General features: G+C 66.7%; 2 protein-coding genes across 2 annotated transcripts in view; one reads left to right on the forward strand and one right to left on the reverse strand.

Annotated features, from left to right (window-relative positions):
• Positions 1–1,689: 1,689 nt before the first annotated feature.
• TIMM13 (translocase of inner mitochondrial membrane 13) lies at positions 1,690–2,772 on the forward strand. The gene is made up of 3 exons (XM_026019193.2): positions 1,690–2,033; positions 2,118–2,186; positions 2,382–2,772. The coding sequence occupies exons 1-3, from the start codon at positions 1,914–1,916 to the stop codon at positions 2,478–2,480; spliced, it is 288 nt and encodes a 95-aa protein (XP_025874978.1). The 5' UTR covers positions 1,690–1,913; the 3' UTR covers positions 2,481–2,772.
• A 146-nt stretch (positions 2,773–2,918) lies between these two features.
• Positions 2,919–14,426, reverse strand: part of TMPRSS9 (transmembrane serine protease 9) — a 47,535-nt gene continuing 36,027 nt past the window's right edge. Inside the window, exons 12-19 of the mRNA XM_072721890.1 lie at positions 12,765–12,936; positions 11,490–11,761; positions 10,881–11,017; positions 6,778–7,159; positions 4,183–4,354; positions 3,505–3,770; positions 3,298–3,434; positions 2,919–3,193 (exon numbers count right to left, since the gene is read on the reverse strand). Of these exons, the coding sequence (XP_072577991.1) occupies positions 3,032–3,193; positions 3,298–3,434; positions 3,505–3,770; positions 4,183–4,354; positions 6,778–7,159; positions 10,881–11,017; positions 11,490–11,761; positions 12,765–12,936 (1,700 nt within the window). The 3' untranslated portion in view covers positions 2,919–3,031. The remainder of the gene's footprint in view (positions 3,194–3,297; positions 3,435–3,504; positions 3,771–4,182; positions 4,355–6,777; positions 7,160–10,880; positions 11,018–11,489; positions 11,762–12,764; positions 12,937–14,426) is intronic.

A 14,426-nucleotide genomic window follows, 5' to 3' on the forward strand; every position in this document is an offset into this window, starting at 1 on the left:
CGGGGCGGCTGGGGATCTTTCCTCGGCCTTCCTCGGACCCTCCTTTCCTCGCCACTGGCCAGACGTTGTTTTTGGTGCCCCATTTCACTATTTGGTTGAATTCAAGGCCAAGGAACCTGACGGCTCGTGGGGGTTGGGCGTGCAGGCTGGAGGGCCCGGCCGGGCTCGGGGCTCCTCCGGGTCCCCACTGCCTCCACCACAGACGCGCGGGGGCCCCCTCTCCGGGAGCTGCCCTGGGGCCCTGGAGTGGACGGAGGGCAGGACTTGGTAGCAGTTGAATTGTTGGTCAAGCTCGTTCAAAACCAAATCCAGAGTCCAGGTTCTGAGCTGGTGGAGGCAGGCCCATCCGCTGTGGAACTCTGGTGCCCGGCCGCAGGCGCGGGGGCTTGGGGTGCAGGTCATGGCTGCCCGGCCTGGGCTCCGGGGTGACTCCTGGTTTGGTGGTGCGCGGCCACTGGCCGGGGCTCGGCACCCGTACTGGGGCGCCCTGCAGTGCGCCCCTTTCCCTTCCTGGCTGGCTGGCCCTTGGGTTTCTGGAGCTTTCTGTAGTCGAGTTCTTCAGCTTGCAGGACCAGCAGGGTGGGAGGGATGGGAACGGGGACAGCTCTGTTTTGAGGCTTGTCGCCAGGTAAAGGGCAAGGGCACAGGTGGCAGGGGAAGTGGGATCACCTTGGGAGCAGGTGCCCTGGGTTTCAGCGCCTGGGACGGCTGGGAGCCGGTCCGCCCCGGTGAGGGGAGCGACAGCGACGGCAGGGGAGGCGCCCGTGGCCGGCGCCCGGTGGGGGCCTCTGCCCTGTGCTGGGGCTGAGCCCCGACCCCCGCCCCGCTCCTGTCCGCAGCCTCCCCCTGAGGGGACGTCGCTGTGGCGGTGCCCCCGGGGGCCCCGGGCCTGTCCGCCCCGCCGCCGCGTCCGCTCACCGTTTACACCCTCCACATAGATACACAGAAGTTATTTTTTTAATGGATATTTATTTTTCTACATTGGTCAGTACCCAGACTGCGGCCCGGGCCCCGCTGCAGGGCTGCTGCGGGCGGCGCTGGGACCGCCCCGGGGGAGGGGCGCTGCCCGGGTGGGTCCTCCCGAAAGGGCAGCTCGAGTCTTGCAGACGAAGCACTGAGCCACGCCCGCCTCCCTGGGACCCGGCTCGGGCCGGGCCGGGGCTCGCTTCCCGCGGAGCTGACCGGCCCCGGGGCGCCCGCAGCGGACCTGGGCGCGGAGGCCGGGCCTCCCCAGGAGGGGAGCGAGCCCCGCTAGGCCGCGGCAGGCCCCGGGGGCGCGGTGCACCGGGCAGGTGGCCGCCGCGCTGCAGGCGTCCCGGGGCGGGGGGGGGCAGCTCGGAGTCCGACGTCCTTAGCTTTAAGGGCTCCAGGGCGCGGAGTGGGCCCCCCGCCCCCCGCCGGAGCACCGGCTACCGGCTCAGCCTGCCGGGCCGCCCGGGGCCTCGCATGCCAACCGTGTGGTCTTTCTTTCTCCGATTTGTAATATGCATTTTATGACTGGAAACTTTTTGTACGACGCTCCAATAAACGTTTTGGTTTTAAGTGCTGCCCCCGAGTCCGCTGTGACGCGGCGGCCCCGCCCGGCGGGAGGGGAGGGTCGGAGCCCGGGGGCGGCCCGGATTCCTCGGTTCGGCCCGCGCCGTCGGTCACGTGACGCGCCGTGCGCATGCGCGGCGGCACCCGCAGTGCGACCCGAGATCGTCCTGGGCGGCCCTCGAGCCTCCCCCCCCCCCCCCCCCCCCCGCCGCCGCCGGCTCGCTCGGGGAGGCCGCACGGCCTTGTGGGAGTTGCAGTCCAACTCGGCTCCGCTCCCAGCACGCCCAGACTCCATTTCCCGTGATGCCCCGGGCGGCCGACTTCCGGCGTGGGTACGGATCGGCGCACGCGGTGTCGGTTCGGTTGACTGCGGAGCCATGGAGGGTGGCTTCGGGTCGGACTTCGGGAGCTCCGGCGGCGGCAAGCTGGACCCGGGGCTCATCATGGAGCAAGTGAAGGTGCAGATCGCCGTGGCTAACGCACAGGAGCTGCTGCAGGTGCGGGGCCAGGCCGGGGCGGGCGCCGTGGGCGGTGGGGTCCACGGGGGTGGGTGTCGCGGCTGAGCTCGCGTGTCCCCACAGAGGATGACGGACAAGTGCTTCCGGAAATGCATCGGGAAGCCGGGGGGCTCCCTGGACAACTCGGAGCAGGTGAGACCGGCGGGGCGGCGGGGAGCAGCTGCGCGTGCGCGGGCCGGGGGCGGTCGCGGCGGGACCAGTGCGCGTGCGCAGCCCGCTGTCCGGGGAGGGGGCGCGGGGCGCGGGCGGGAGCTGCGGGGCGCGGGCGGGGCGAGGCGGGGCGGGAGCTGCGGGGCGGGAGCTGAGGCGCGCCTTCCCCGCCTGCAGAAGTGCATCGCCATGTGCATGGACCGCTACATGGACGCCTGGAACACCGTGTCGCGCGCCTACAACTCGCGCCTGCAGCGGGAACGAGCCAACATGTGACCCCGGGGCGCCGCGCCCGGCCCCCTCCCCTCATTCCGTTTCCATAAAAGCCCTTTGCGAGGCGGGGTCCGCTCGTGCGTCCTGCCTGCGCGTGCTTGTGAGGAGACCTGCCGGCGAGCGCGGCGGGGGGCCCGGGGCCCGGGACTTGGAGCGGCGGCACGGCCCCTGCTGTGGCCAGGCCCACCTCGGCCTCGGGCGGAGAATGCGCATTTGGACCTGGGGGTGCGGTCGCCCCCTTCCCCCGAGCTGTGACCTCTGACGGTGGACGGACGAATAAAAGGGGCGGAGAGAAGCCGGGCGCTGTTCCCTGCGGGGGTCTCTGCGGCCGGTGGTCGCGCGCGTCCCCGGGGGCACCCCCGGCAGCCCCTCGGGGGCGGGGGAGGGGGACGGGGCAGGGGCCCCTGCTGCGGCGCGGAGGTGCGGAGCCAGAGGCAGGGGCACGGGCACGGCCGTTTATTGCAACAAGGTTGGCGGGGACGCCGCCCGCAGCCCCCTCCCCCGCGCGGCCGGTCCCGCCGCCGCCTCCTGGCCCCGGGCGGCGGCCGCGGCGGTCACTCCTGGACGTGCTGCCCGATCCAGCCCCGCACGGCGGCCACCCGCGTGTAGACGCCCGGGAAGTGCGGCCGTCCGCAGCCGTAGCCCCAGCTGGTGACCCCCGTCAGCACCCAGCGGCCCGACGGCTCCCTGCAGGCCAGCGGTCCCCCGGCGTCACCCTGGGCGAGAGGCGAGGCCTGAGCGCGGGCCGCCGCCGGCCGGGCCCCGGGAGGCGGCTCCGGGAGGGCGGTGGGGCGCGGGCGCGCGGGCGCAGTGCGCTCACCGAGCAGCTGTCCACGCCGCCCTGCGGGAAGCCGGCGCACAGCATGCGGCTGCTGATCTGCACCGGGTAGAAGCGGCGGCACGTCTGCTCGCTGAGGACGCGCACGGCCGCCTGCTGCAGCTGCCGCGCCATGGAGCCTGCGGGCGGGACGGGGTCACGGGGGGCCGCGGGCGGGGGGCCGGGGCCGCGGGGGGCGGGCGCGCCTACCTCCCTCGCGCACCGAGCCCCAGCCGGTGATGACGCAGCGCGCGCCGTCGGGCGGCCGCGGCGCGGGCTCGGGCAGGCAGATGGGCCGCACCAGGCGGCTGCGGCGCACGGGCCCCGCCAGCTCGAGCAGCGCCACGTCGTAGTCGAGCGTGTAGAGGTTGTAGAAGGGGTGTTTGTAGATGCGCGCCACGCGCTCCAGCTGCCCGTCGGCGCCGCCCAGGAACGGGGTGCCCAGGAGGGCCGCCCACTGCTTGGGGTCCCCGTAGCTGCGGGCGCGGCACAGGCGTCGGCGAGACCCCGGCCCTGCTGGCGCCGCCCGGGCTGCTCCTCGGGGCGCGGGGTCCCGCCGCTACCGCGCCCCCCCACCCCACTCGGGAGGCCCACGGTGCGCCCCCCGCTGGGCGTCCCCCTGGAGGACAGGCCGGGGGCCTCTGGGTCTGCTGCCAAGTCCCAGCGGGGTGAGCCAGGGCCGAAGTTCCCTGGAGGACCCCGCCCCGCCCCCAACCGCACCCACTCCCCACCCAGTCCCTGGTGTCGGGTTCAGGTGGGGGCTGCGGGGCCACGCGGTCAGGCGGGTTGGGTGAGCGGACAAGGGCCGTGGAGGGGACGGCCTGGGGCGGTGGGCACGGAGTTTCCCCCCACAAAGTGGGCCCAGTGAAGCACACGGGCCACACTCACACGTCGAAGCAGTGCGCCGCGGACAGCAGCCACTTCTCGGCCACCAGGACGGCCCCGCAGCGGTGCTCCCGGCGCCGCAGCCACAGGCTCACCTGCCACGGCCACTCCCCTCGGCCGGCGGCGCTGCCACCCACGATCCTGGTCATCGCTGCCACCGGTGCCAGGCCGCAGTCTGCCGGGGAGCCAGGGTCAGCTCAGCAGGTGAGGCCAGCCCCGCCTTGCACCCCGAGTGCACGCAGAGAAGCCAGCAGAGGGTGGGGGGCCCTCCGGTGAACTCCCCTGGGACGGGCGCTGGATCTGGTGCCTGGGAAGGCGCTTCCCCAGTGCTTCTCAAACAGTTCTTGGAATGCAGTTAGGATTCCAGCCGCCCCCCAGCTGAAGCTCAGGCCAGCACCCCCTCTCGCCTTCTGTTCACCCCGAGGCACGTCTCAATGCCCTATAAGCCAGTCCCCCGCTGCCCCAGGGCCTTTGCCCACACTGGGCTGCTGCCCCGTCCCAGCAGCTCCTGGAGGCCCTCCTGGCTCTCGGCCCGCGTGACCAGCAGCCTTCCCGGTTCCCGGGGCGAAGGCAGCGCGGTGCCCCCTCTGCAGCCTGCCCTCTGCCGCCCGTCCCGGGGAGGGAGGGGAGCCAAGCCCCCCCCACTGTCCCTTGCAGCCGGACCCAGCGCAAGGCTCCTGACACCACGTGGAGCAGGCCTGGGCCGTGTGACGGGAAGCGCTCCTGTGGCAACGCTGCCCCACGCTGAGCAACGCAAACTGTGGGCCCACTCGGGGGCTTCCGCACCACCCCGGCCCCCAGGCTGAGAACCTGCAGGTTGTAGCCAGGAGAACAGCAGAAATCATGGGGGGCCAGACCCAGCTGCAGTCAGCGCACCGCGTCCCCGCCCCCTCGCGGCATGGCTGCCGGAAGCATCTGGAAAGGTGGCGGGGGCAGCTGCCGTGGGGCCTGGGTCAGGCCTGGGTCGTGGGCTGCCTGCCTCGCTCTCCATCCCCGAGCGTGCGGAGCTTCAGGGGCTCCTGGACCCACGCTCCCCAGGTCTCCGCTGCGTGTTCCAGGCAAACAAGACCCGAGGCCAGACCCAGCCCGACCCGCGCTGCCTGGAGGCGATGGCCCGGCCAACCGGTCCGTCTGCAACGGGGCGCCCCGGCTCCCGGGGCCAGGACACCGCAGGCACATGTGTGGGAGAGGCTGGGGGCGGAGGACCGGGCAGTGGCCCCCAGCTGCTGCGCCAGGGCCGGGTCACCCCCCAACACCCAGGGAGGCCCGAAGCCCTGGATCGGTCTAGGGGAGTCAGGATGCTGGAGACGGACCCGGACGCCGGGAATCCTGGGGCCGCAGTGCAGCAACGTGCCCAGCACCTGCCTCCATGGGGCGGGAGCTGGCCTCGACCCTGCCACCTGCTTCCCACCTGCCGGAAGCCGGGCCAGACACTGACCTGACCCTCGGCCTCTGGGTGGGGGCGTCCCAGGCCCACGTCTGCTGCAGGGGTGCTGCCCCCCCACCCCTCACCTTTCCCTAGAGAGCCCCGCCTCAGTGACAAAAACACTTCCTGCCCTCAGAGTTGGCGCGGGTGACCGTCCCATCCCTGCACACTGAGGCCGGGTGGGAGGGGCGGGTGGTGGCTCGGGGGGCCCAGCCAGCGCACCCCACATCCTGCAGAAGCCAGGCCTGGCCCTGCCCATGGTTCCCTTGCAGCTGGCGCCTGCTGGGGTTCTGTTCTGGAGGCGCAGACCCTGTTTCCTGTACTTCGGGGTAACACAACACAAAGCAACAACCCTTCAGAGGCCAAGGAGCCCACAGCAGTGTCCCCCACGGCAGCGCGGGACCTGTGGGGCCGGCTTGCTCCCCTCGCCGCTGCTGGCCTCTTTATTGTGTCTAGCTCCCCAGTTCCCCCTGCACCCCAGGCCGACCTCGGCTGCAGAGGACGCCTCTGTGAACGTCCCCATGGAGACGGTCCTGCCAGGTGGGCCCCACCCGCCCAGGTGCCCCCGAATGGCCCCTGGTAAACAGCTGCAGACAGGGTCTGGGACAAGGCATTGGCCGCTAGACAGTGTGCCCGTGTCCCTGGCTCCCGGACCTACTAGGGGTCAGCTCGTGTCCTCCCCAGAATTCATACAGGGAAGTCCCAGCTCCCAGGAGCTCAGGATGTGACACTTGGACACGAGTCTTTAAAGGGGTGATTAAGGGGCACCTGGGGGCCTCTGGTTAAGCGTCTGCCTTCGCCTCAGGGATGACCCCGGGGTCTCGGGATCGAGTCCCGCATCGGACTCCGTGCATGGAGCCTGCTTCTCCCTCTGCCTGTGTCTCTGCCTCTCTCAATCTCATGAATAAATAAAATCTTAAAAAAAAAAAAAAAAAAAAGAGATGACTAAGTTTCAGGTCACAGGGGGCCTTGATGCAGTGACTGGTGTCCTTCCAGGAAGAGGCCATGAGGACAGACACCAGGATGGCCCAGTGAGGTCACGGGGAGGGCACAGTGGCCACACAGACTTGTGACCTCCAGCCCTGGGAGAGAACAAACGTCTGCTGTGGTGGCTATGACAACAGCGTGACCGAGGGTGCAGGGCCCCTGCCACCCACACGTCCCACCCCCACCTGCTGGCTGGGAGCCCGTGGTGGTCCCTGGGCCGCTGGGAAGTGCTGTCTGCCCCCCGGCAGGCGTGCTCGCGGTGGTCCCGTTGGCAGGTCGGCTGGTGGCCCGGAGGGTGGCTCTGCTGGCCAGGTCGCCCGGGACTGTGAGGTCGGCCACCGTCCCGGAGGAAAGCCTGGTGGTGGGGGGGGTCCCCGCAGTGGGTGGGGGAGGGCTGGGCAGGGGGCCGGAGGACATGGTGTCCAGGATCCAGCCCTTCAGCCTGGTGATCCGGGTATAGACGCCGGGCCTCCTGGCCTGAGCACAGCCGACCCCCCAGCTCACGATCCCCGCCAGGTAGAACACGCCGGGGGCCTCCTCGCAGGCCAGGGGTCCCCCGGAGTCGCCCTGAAAGTGAAGGAAGGAGAAGGTGGATGTGAGCTGAACCTGCTGTGAGTCACGCCTCCCCCACGCAGTGGCCTTACGTTCGCGGGGACGAGGTCACTTCTTTCTCAATTAAACAGGGACGGGGCGCAGACAGCCCTGCCAGGCCCCGTGTGCCCGGCAGCGGGGGACCTGGCTTCAGACCCGTGTGTGCCATTGCCTGACCTCGATCGAGTCACTCCTCTGAGCTTCAGTTGTTCTGGTATTTGTTTTGGAAACATAGAAACGCGAACCGCAGAGAACGCGCAACACCAAAACCGCGGCCAGGGGCGTTCCCGCCTGTTGCTCCGGAGGGATGACCCCATGGCGGGGGCTTTGCTGGGACCCTGGGACGTTGCAGCCTCTCCGGGCCCACGTGCCCTCTGAACCCCGAGGCCCCGGCTCGCCTCCCCCGGACCCGGGTGGACCCCGTGGCTGCCTTCACCTCCAGACTCGGGAGGTGCCAGGTGCCTTCCAGAGCAAGGTCCTAAAACCGCCACGAGCTTCCGGGGCGCTCCCAGAGCCACCTGCTGGGGGGGACCCCGGGAGGCCCGGCCGCAGCCCACGAGGGCGAGGGCAAACCCCTCCACGTGCTTCTGGCCCATCGGCCTCTGAGCCTTCCTGGCGGAGCCCCTGGTCCCCCCACCCAGGAACTTCCAACCCACGGGCAGGCGGCAACGTGGACTGACCCACCCCGCCGCTGCCCCGGGGAGGGGGGACGACTTGGGAGTTTTGGGGGGTGTCTGCTACGCCTTTATGTTGGTTTGTAGTCTCACAAAGCACGCAGGGTTACCTCTAACCACCTCGGGGCGTCACAGTGGCGGCCCCTGGGCCCTGGCGCCGTGTCCCGACCCCCCCGGAAACCGCGGGCATCATGTCCGTCTGTGTCCAGAGCTTCCCGAGACGTGCCCCTCTCGGCTGGTGTCGCTGGGTCCCCTCCGCTCCCCCCCCCCACCCCCCGTAGGCTGAGGGTCCGCCTCCCTCCGCCGCAGGCGCGCTCTCGGCCTCCACGCCCGTTGGTTCCACTTTCCGGGGACCTGGGCAGCCCCCTGCACCCCTGTGCCCCTCGCGGGGCGCTCACTGCAGACCTGGGGGACGCGGCCTTTGCTTCACGGGTTGTCTCCCGGGCTGCTTTTCTGTCGCCCGTCTCGGCTCCGGTCCTGCTGCGGGCTTTACCACTTTGCAGGACAGACTGCATCTTCCAAAGACGGGGTGACCGCCCTCCCGCCCCACGGACTTCGGTGGCCCCCCCCCGGCGTGGGGGCCAGTTGGCGGGCTCGGAGGCGTCATGCGACGTGCGAGCCTAGGTCACGGAACAGGACGCGGCTCCTGCCGGGCCTCTTGGGACGCTGGCGCCCGGAAGCCAGCACGCCGGGCCGCGGGGGTCGGAATGGCTGGGAGGTGGGTCCCGCAGGCCCCACTCGAGTCCCCAGGTCCCCGGAGCTGCTGCTGGGGCAGCAGAGATAACCCGGCCCCGCTGGGCCCTCAGCAAAGTGCAGACTCCGGAGCCCCATAAACGACTGTTTCAGGTCCCCGAGCTTTGCTCTCGCCGCTTACCCCGAAATAGCAGTTCTCAACACTTTCCGTTTTATTTTGGGTTCTTTCCTGTCTGATCCTGGCAGCACCCCCCGCCCCCCCGGATTCTTTAGCAGATTTCCTGCCCGGCGGACGGCGGGACGTTCCTTTGCTCTTCTGCGTGAATTTCAACACCAGCCTGCGAGTCCCGGCAGATGCTGCTGGAGTCACGCCCGGAGCCGCACGGGCTTCTAGAAGGAACCGGGAGACGCGGTGCTCGTGACATCGAGGCTTCCCTTCCATAAACACAGCGCGCTGTCCCGTCCATCCAGACCTTTTTATTTTCTTCAGACTTCAAGGATTTTCTCCATGGAAACCTTGAACACCTTTTCGAGTTTATTTCTGGGCACCAGACGGGGGTTTTCCTGTCAGCGGGACCCCTTTTTCCACGACACTGACTTTTGCTGGGAAAAGCAGCGTCCTTGACCTCGTACGCTGCCCTCAAGCCATGCCGCGGCTCCAAGGCGTCTTCCAGATTTCTCCTTTGGTTCTGCGCTTCCGGTTTATTTTCTTTTCTGGGAGACACCCATGTTACTGCAGAGGACATTCCTGTCAACTTTACAAATCTCCATTTGTCCTTTCTTTTTTCTTGACTTTCTGCATTAATCTAGACATGTTTGGCAACAGCAGGCAGCCTTGTGTTTGACAGAAGCTTCTGTTTCGCCACCACACATGATGTTTGCTGTTGGTGTCTGTCATCTACATAGGATTTGCCTTTTTAAAAATCGTAATTACAAGTGGTTGTTAAAAATGACCAAATGCTGGGGGCTCCTGGGGGGCTCAGTTAGGCGTCCAACTTGGTTTCATCTCAGGCCCTGATCTCAGGGTCGTGGGATCGACCCCCTTTTTGGGCTCCATGCCCAGTGGGGGAGTCAGCCTGAGATTCTCCCCCTGCCCTCCCCGCGCCCCCCTCCAAAATAAATAAATAAATAAATGTTTAAAAGTGTATCAACTTGGGATCCCTGGGTGGCGCAGCAGTTTGGTGCCTGCCGTCAGCCCAGGCCGTGACCCTGGAGACCCGGGATCGAGTCCCACGTCGGCCTCGCTGCATGGAGCCTGCTTCTCCCTCTGCCTGTGTCTCTGCCTCTCTCTCTCTCTGTGCGACTATCATAGATAAATAAAAATTTAAAAAAAATGTATCAACTGTGGGCAGCCCGGGTGGCTCAGCAGTTTAGCGCCTGCCTTCGGTCCAGGGTGTGATCCTGGAGTCCCGGGATCGAGTCCCCAGTCCCCACGTCAGGCTCCCTGCATGGGGCCCGCTTCTCCCTCTCCCTGTGTCTCTGCCTCTCTGTGTCTCTCATGAATAAATAAATCCTTAAAAAAAATTATCAAACGCCTTTTTCTGTGTTTTGAAGATGAACCTTTTCCTCCTTGACTCCACTAACATGAGGACTGGTGGTACCTGGTTCTCCTGTGTCGGACCAGCCTTTAGGAGGCGAACCCCCAGTGGTTGTGACTTACTGTCTTTTTAATACATTCCTAGAGTTATTCCACCAACGTGTCACTAAGGGTTTGCACTGATGTTTCCAAGCAAGACCGGATTTCCTTAGCTCTCACGGCGGGCTCTGGAGCCAGGCCTCCCCTAGGACGGGTCCCCCAGCTCAGGTGCTTAGCAGCTGCCCTGCTGGACAGAGCGTCACGGATGTGAAGACTTAGGGTCAGCCTCCCCTCCAGTGTCTTTCTCAAGGAGCGTGTCTACACTTCATGTGCATCCACCACACACCTCATCTTCTGCTTGGAAGCAACATCTCTCTAAACCTACACTTAAAAACGCGTGCGGGGGATCCCTGGGTGGCTCAGCGGTTTGGCGCCTGCCGTCAGCCCAGGGCGTGACCCTGGAGACCCGGGGTCGAGTCCCACGTTGGGCTCCCTGCATGGGGCCTGCTTCTCCCTCTGCCTGTGTCTCTGCCTCGCTCTCTCTGTCTCTCATGAATAAATAAAATAAATAAAATAAAGACACGTGCGTTCTCTCGGGTTTCCCAGGCTTGCCGTGTGGCACTGGCAAGTCTCTCCCCTCTGCCTCTGCGCACACGAGGAGAGCTCCCGGAACCCAGACCCGAGCAAGGGGGACTGCCCGTGGGAGGGTGTGGGCGCCGCATCTGCACACGGCGCCTCCTGTCTGAATGCTCACCTGGCAGGAGTCCACCTGGCCCTCTAGGAAGCCGGCACAGAGCATCCTGTCCGTGAGGGAGAAGTTGTAGAGGGCACTGCAGGCCTTCTGGTCTATGATGCCCACCGACGCTCTCTGTAGAATGTCAGGCTTGGTAGCTGCCAAGGACAGGAGACCCCCCAACCTCGGTTCAGCTGTGGCAGCAACCCCGAGAGCGAGCTGCCGTCCCCATCCTGCGGATGCAGAGCCCGAGTCCCACAGGGTTGCAGGGACGCCCATCCAGTCACATAGTGGGAAGGAGGCAGACCCCGAGCCCCCGCTCGCGGCCCAGAATCACCACCGTCCCCAAGCAGCCTCCCTAGCACCGTGCAGGCCGCAGGGAGGCCGCTGAGGCTCCGAAGCTAGCATTAGCTCCTGGGGGCTCTGGAGGGCACAGCACAAGTGTCTGCAAGCTTTTCCACGGGGACCCACAGAGTACGTAAACTTGGCTTCACGGACGACCCGCTGTGCTTCTGCGGCAGGGAAGCCCGGGACCCTCTGCAAGCGACCAGCCGGGCTGCGGCCATTCCGGGGCCCGTGGGCCGAGTCCGTGCCCTGGCGCAGAGGGTCCCGGGCCCGTGCGGAGCTCACCGTTTCCCTCCTGCGTGTTCCCCCAGCCGGAGATCATGCACTTGCGGCCCACAGGGAACTTCTGGATGGCCAGCGGCAGGCACACGGGCTGGACGAACTTGTTGAAGTCCAGGGGCCTGGCCAGCTCCAGGATGGCCGCGTCGAAGTCCAGAATGCCGGGGTTGTACTGGGGGTGCAGCACGGCCCTCCTGAGCGCCATCTTCACTGGGCTTCCGCCGACGCCCGTGAGGGACGCGGTGCCCAGGTGCGCCCGCACCAACTCCACCTTCGTGCTGCTGACAAGGGGCGGCTCAGACCCTGCTGGCACCCCTGCTGGCACCCCTGCAGCCCCAGGCCCGGCTGTGGGGAGGGTGCCTGGGGGACGGAGGGGCCACACGGCTGGTACCCAAGCGCTCCCAGCTGGGGGCACGGCAAGGCAGGGAGCACCTTGGGTTCATCTGCTCCAAAGGGAACAAGATGGAGCCAACCCCACAATGCAACACGAGGGGCCCCTGGTGCTTTGGGGTGTTGACACGGACACTGTTGCTCTGGGAGCCCCTGTCCCCTCCTCCACCCCCTACCCCGTCCCCGGCTCCACCCCATCCCGTCCCCTCCTCCATCCATCCTCCCCATCTCCTCCTCCACCCCATCCTCCCCCCTCCCCTCCCCATCCTCCCCCTTCCCACCTTCACCCCATCCTGTCCCCTCTTCCATCCCATCCTCCCCACCCCCTCCTCTACCCCGTCCTCCCCCTCTCCTCCCCCCTCCCCTCCCTTACCCCATCCTGTCCCCTCTTCCATTCCATCCTCCCCATACCCTCCTCTACCTCATCCTCCCCCCCTCTCCTCCCCATCCTCCCCCTCCCCTCCTCCACCCCGTCCTCCCCCCTCTCCTCCTTCACCCCATCCTGTCCCCTCTTCCACCCCGTCCTCCCCCTCCCCTCCCCATCCTCTCCCCTCACCTCCTTCACCCCATCCTGTCCCCTCTTCCATCCCATCCTCCCCATCCCCTCCTCCGTCCATCCCCCCCACCCCCATCCCCTCCTCTACCCCATCCCCCGTCCCCTCCCCTAGTCAGCTCCTATCTGTCCTCCAAAGGCCAGTTCAGAGACAGGAGCTGCCTCCCAGGACCAGGATCCCAGAGATGCCCCCCCCAACCCCTCCTGCTCCTTCCTGTTCCTCTCTGCTGTGCGGATGGACATGCAAACACCCTCCAGGAGCCCAAGGGGGGATCTGCTGGGGGCACCTGGTGATGGAGGGGAGGCTGAGCCGCCCTCGGGGCTGTGGTGGGTCTTACTGGTTGAAGCAGTGGGCAGCCGACAGCAGCCAGCGGTCACCCACCACGGTGGCACCACAGAAGTGCCGGGAACCTTCCTTCAGGCTGGCCTGCCAGGGCACTTCCCCGGAGGCGGCTCCCAGCCCGCCCACGATCCGCGTGGGCTTCTCCATGGCAGGCCTGGCCCCGCACTCTGTGAGGAACAGGAGAGGAGGGTCCTGGCATCCCAGCCGCGCCAAGAGGGAGCACCATGGCTCCAGGGGGCCTCGCCCACCCGAGTGCAGCCTCCCTATTATACGGATGACGAAACTCCTAAGGTCTCCTGGCAAGGACCTGGCATGGCGGGGGCAGGTGAGTTCAAAAGGACAAGAGAAAATCACAGAGTGCCCTGGCCCCACTGGCCTGAGCCCCCCAGACAACGGCCTGCGGCCCTCGAGGTCAGGCTCCCGGGCTCACGGCGAGGACGGAGCCGCACACGGGAGGACTGTGGCAATCAGGGCACTACGGGATTTGGGGACAGGCTGGTGTGTGGGTGACACTTAAACAAGGCAGGGTTCCAATGGGCTCAGAGCATGGCAGGTCGGGCTGACCACGAGGGAGGATGGCATCCGATCTGGGCTGTGACTGCACCCGGGCCCTCGGAGACCACAGAGGACGAGACGTCGCCCGCTGTGCACGGAAAGACCTTCTCCGGGGCTTGGCACCAAGGCTGTAACTGAGGCAGCTTCCCGGGGCCGAAGACACCGAGGTGCCCCCGGCAAGAGTGCGTGACGACTGTCATTGAACGTTGCCGTCAGATTCCACAGAAGAGCTCACGTGAGGAAGAAGGCGGCGGGTGCACCCTGGTGCCCGTGCAGCGTCCTCAGGAGAGGGCGCGTCCTGCTAACCTCGCCGCTGGCCTCCAGGGTCTGTCCTATGGAACAGCTCAGGGAGGCAACCCCACGAGCCGTCTGGCTGCAAACCAGCTGAGAACAGAACAGGAGCATCCCGTGCACCGTAACCGCGCCGGTTAACAAGGGCCGGGCCAGCTCTGCGAGCAAACACCCCATGAAGAGATGTGGAAGGCGGACAGACGCGCCCTGTCCCCGAGCGAGGAGACCGCATCACGGAGACGCGAGGATTCCGAGTCCCCCTAAGCCCAGCTGTAACTCTACCTGCGTAAACCCGGGAAGTCAATCACGGAAGGATGTCACTGGGCCCCTGGGAGGGCGCTGTCGGCCACAGACACGGAGGCCGAGGGCTGGGGGTGGGGGGACGTGAACTGCTGTGTAGTGGGCATAGGGCCTCAGGTTTGAGAGATGGAAAGTTCTGGAGACCCGTCACACAAGGTGAATATACTTAACACTAACGAATGGGACGCCCAAGGAAGTTCGGGATGAATCATTTTATGTTTGACGTGGCAGTTAAAAAAAATAGAAATTAAAAAACTAGACAAGCTAATCTGCTCTTCTCACGGGAAAGGAGGCACACAAGCACATACAGGAAGATTTGAAAACAAAACAAAAGAAATGCGTGTTCTCAGGCATTAAAACCTCCGTGTGTGTACGTTTCTGTGGGTGAGGTGTGTGCAAGGACCCAAGTGTGACGGCTCCAAGTCACCAGCCCCCGGTGGAGCCCTGAGGACATTCCACGTCCACCCTCGTGCACTGCCTGACGTGGCCTTGCCGTCTGAAGGGCGCCCAG

Source organism: Vulpes vulpes, chromosome 9, assembly GCF_048418805.1.
Source record: "Vulpes vulpes isolate BD-2025 chromosome 9, VulVul3, whole genome shotgun sequence".
Lineage (NCBI taxonomy): Eukaryota > Metazoa > Chordata > Mammalia > Carnivora > Canidae > Vulpes > Vulpes vulpes.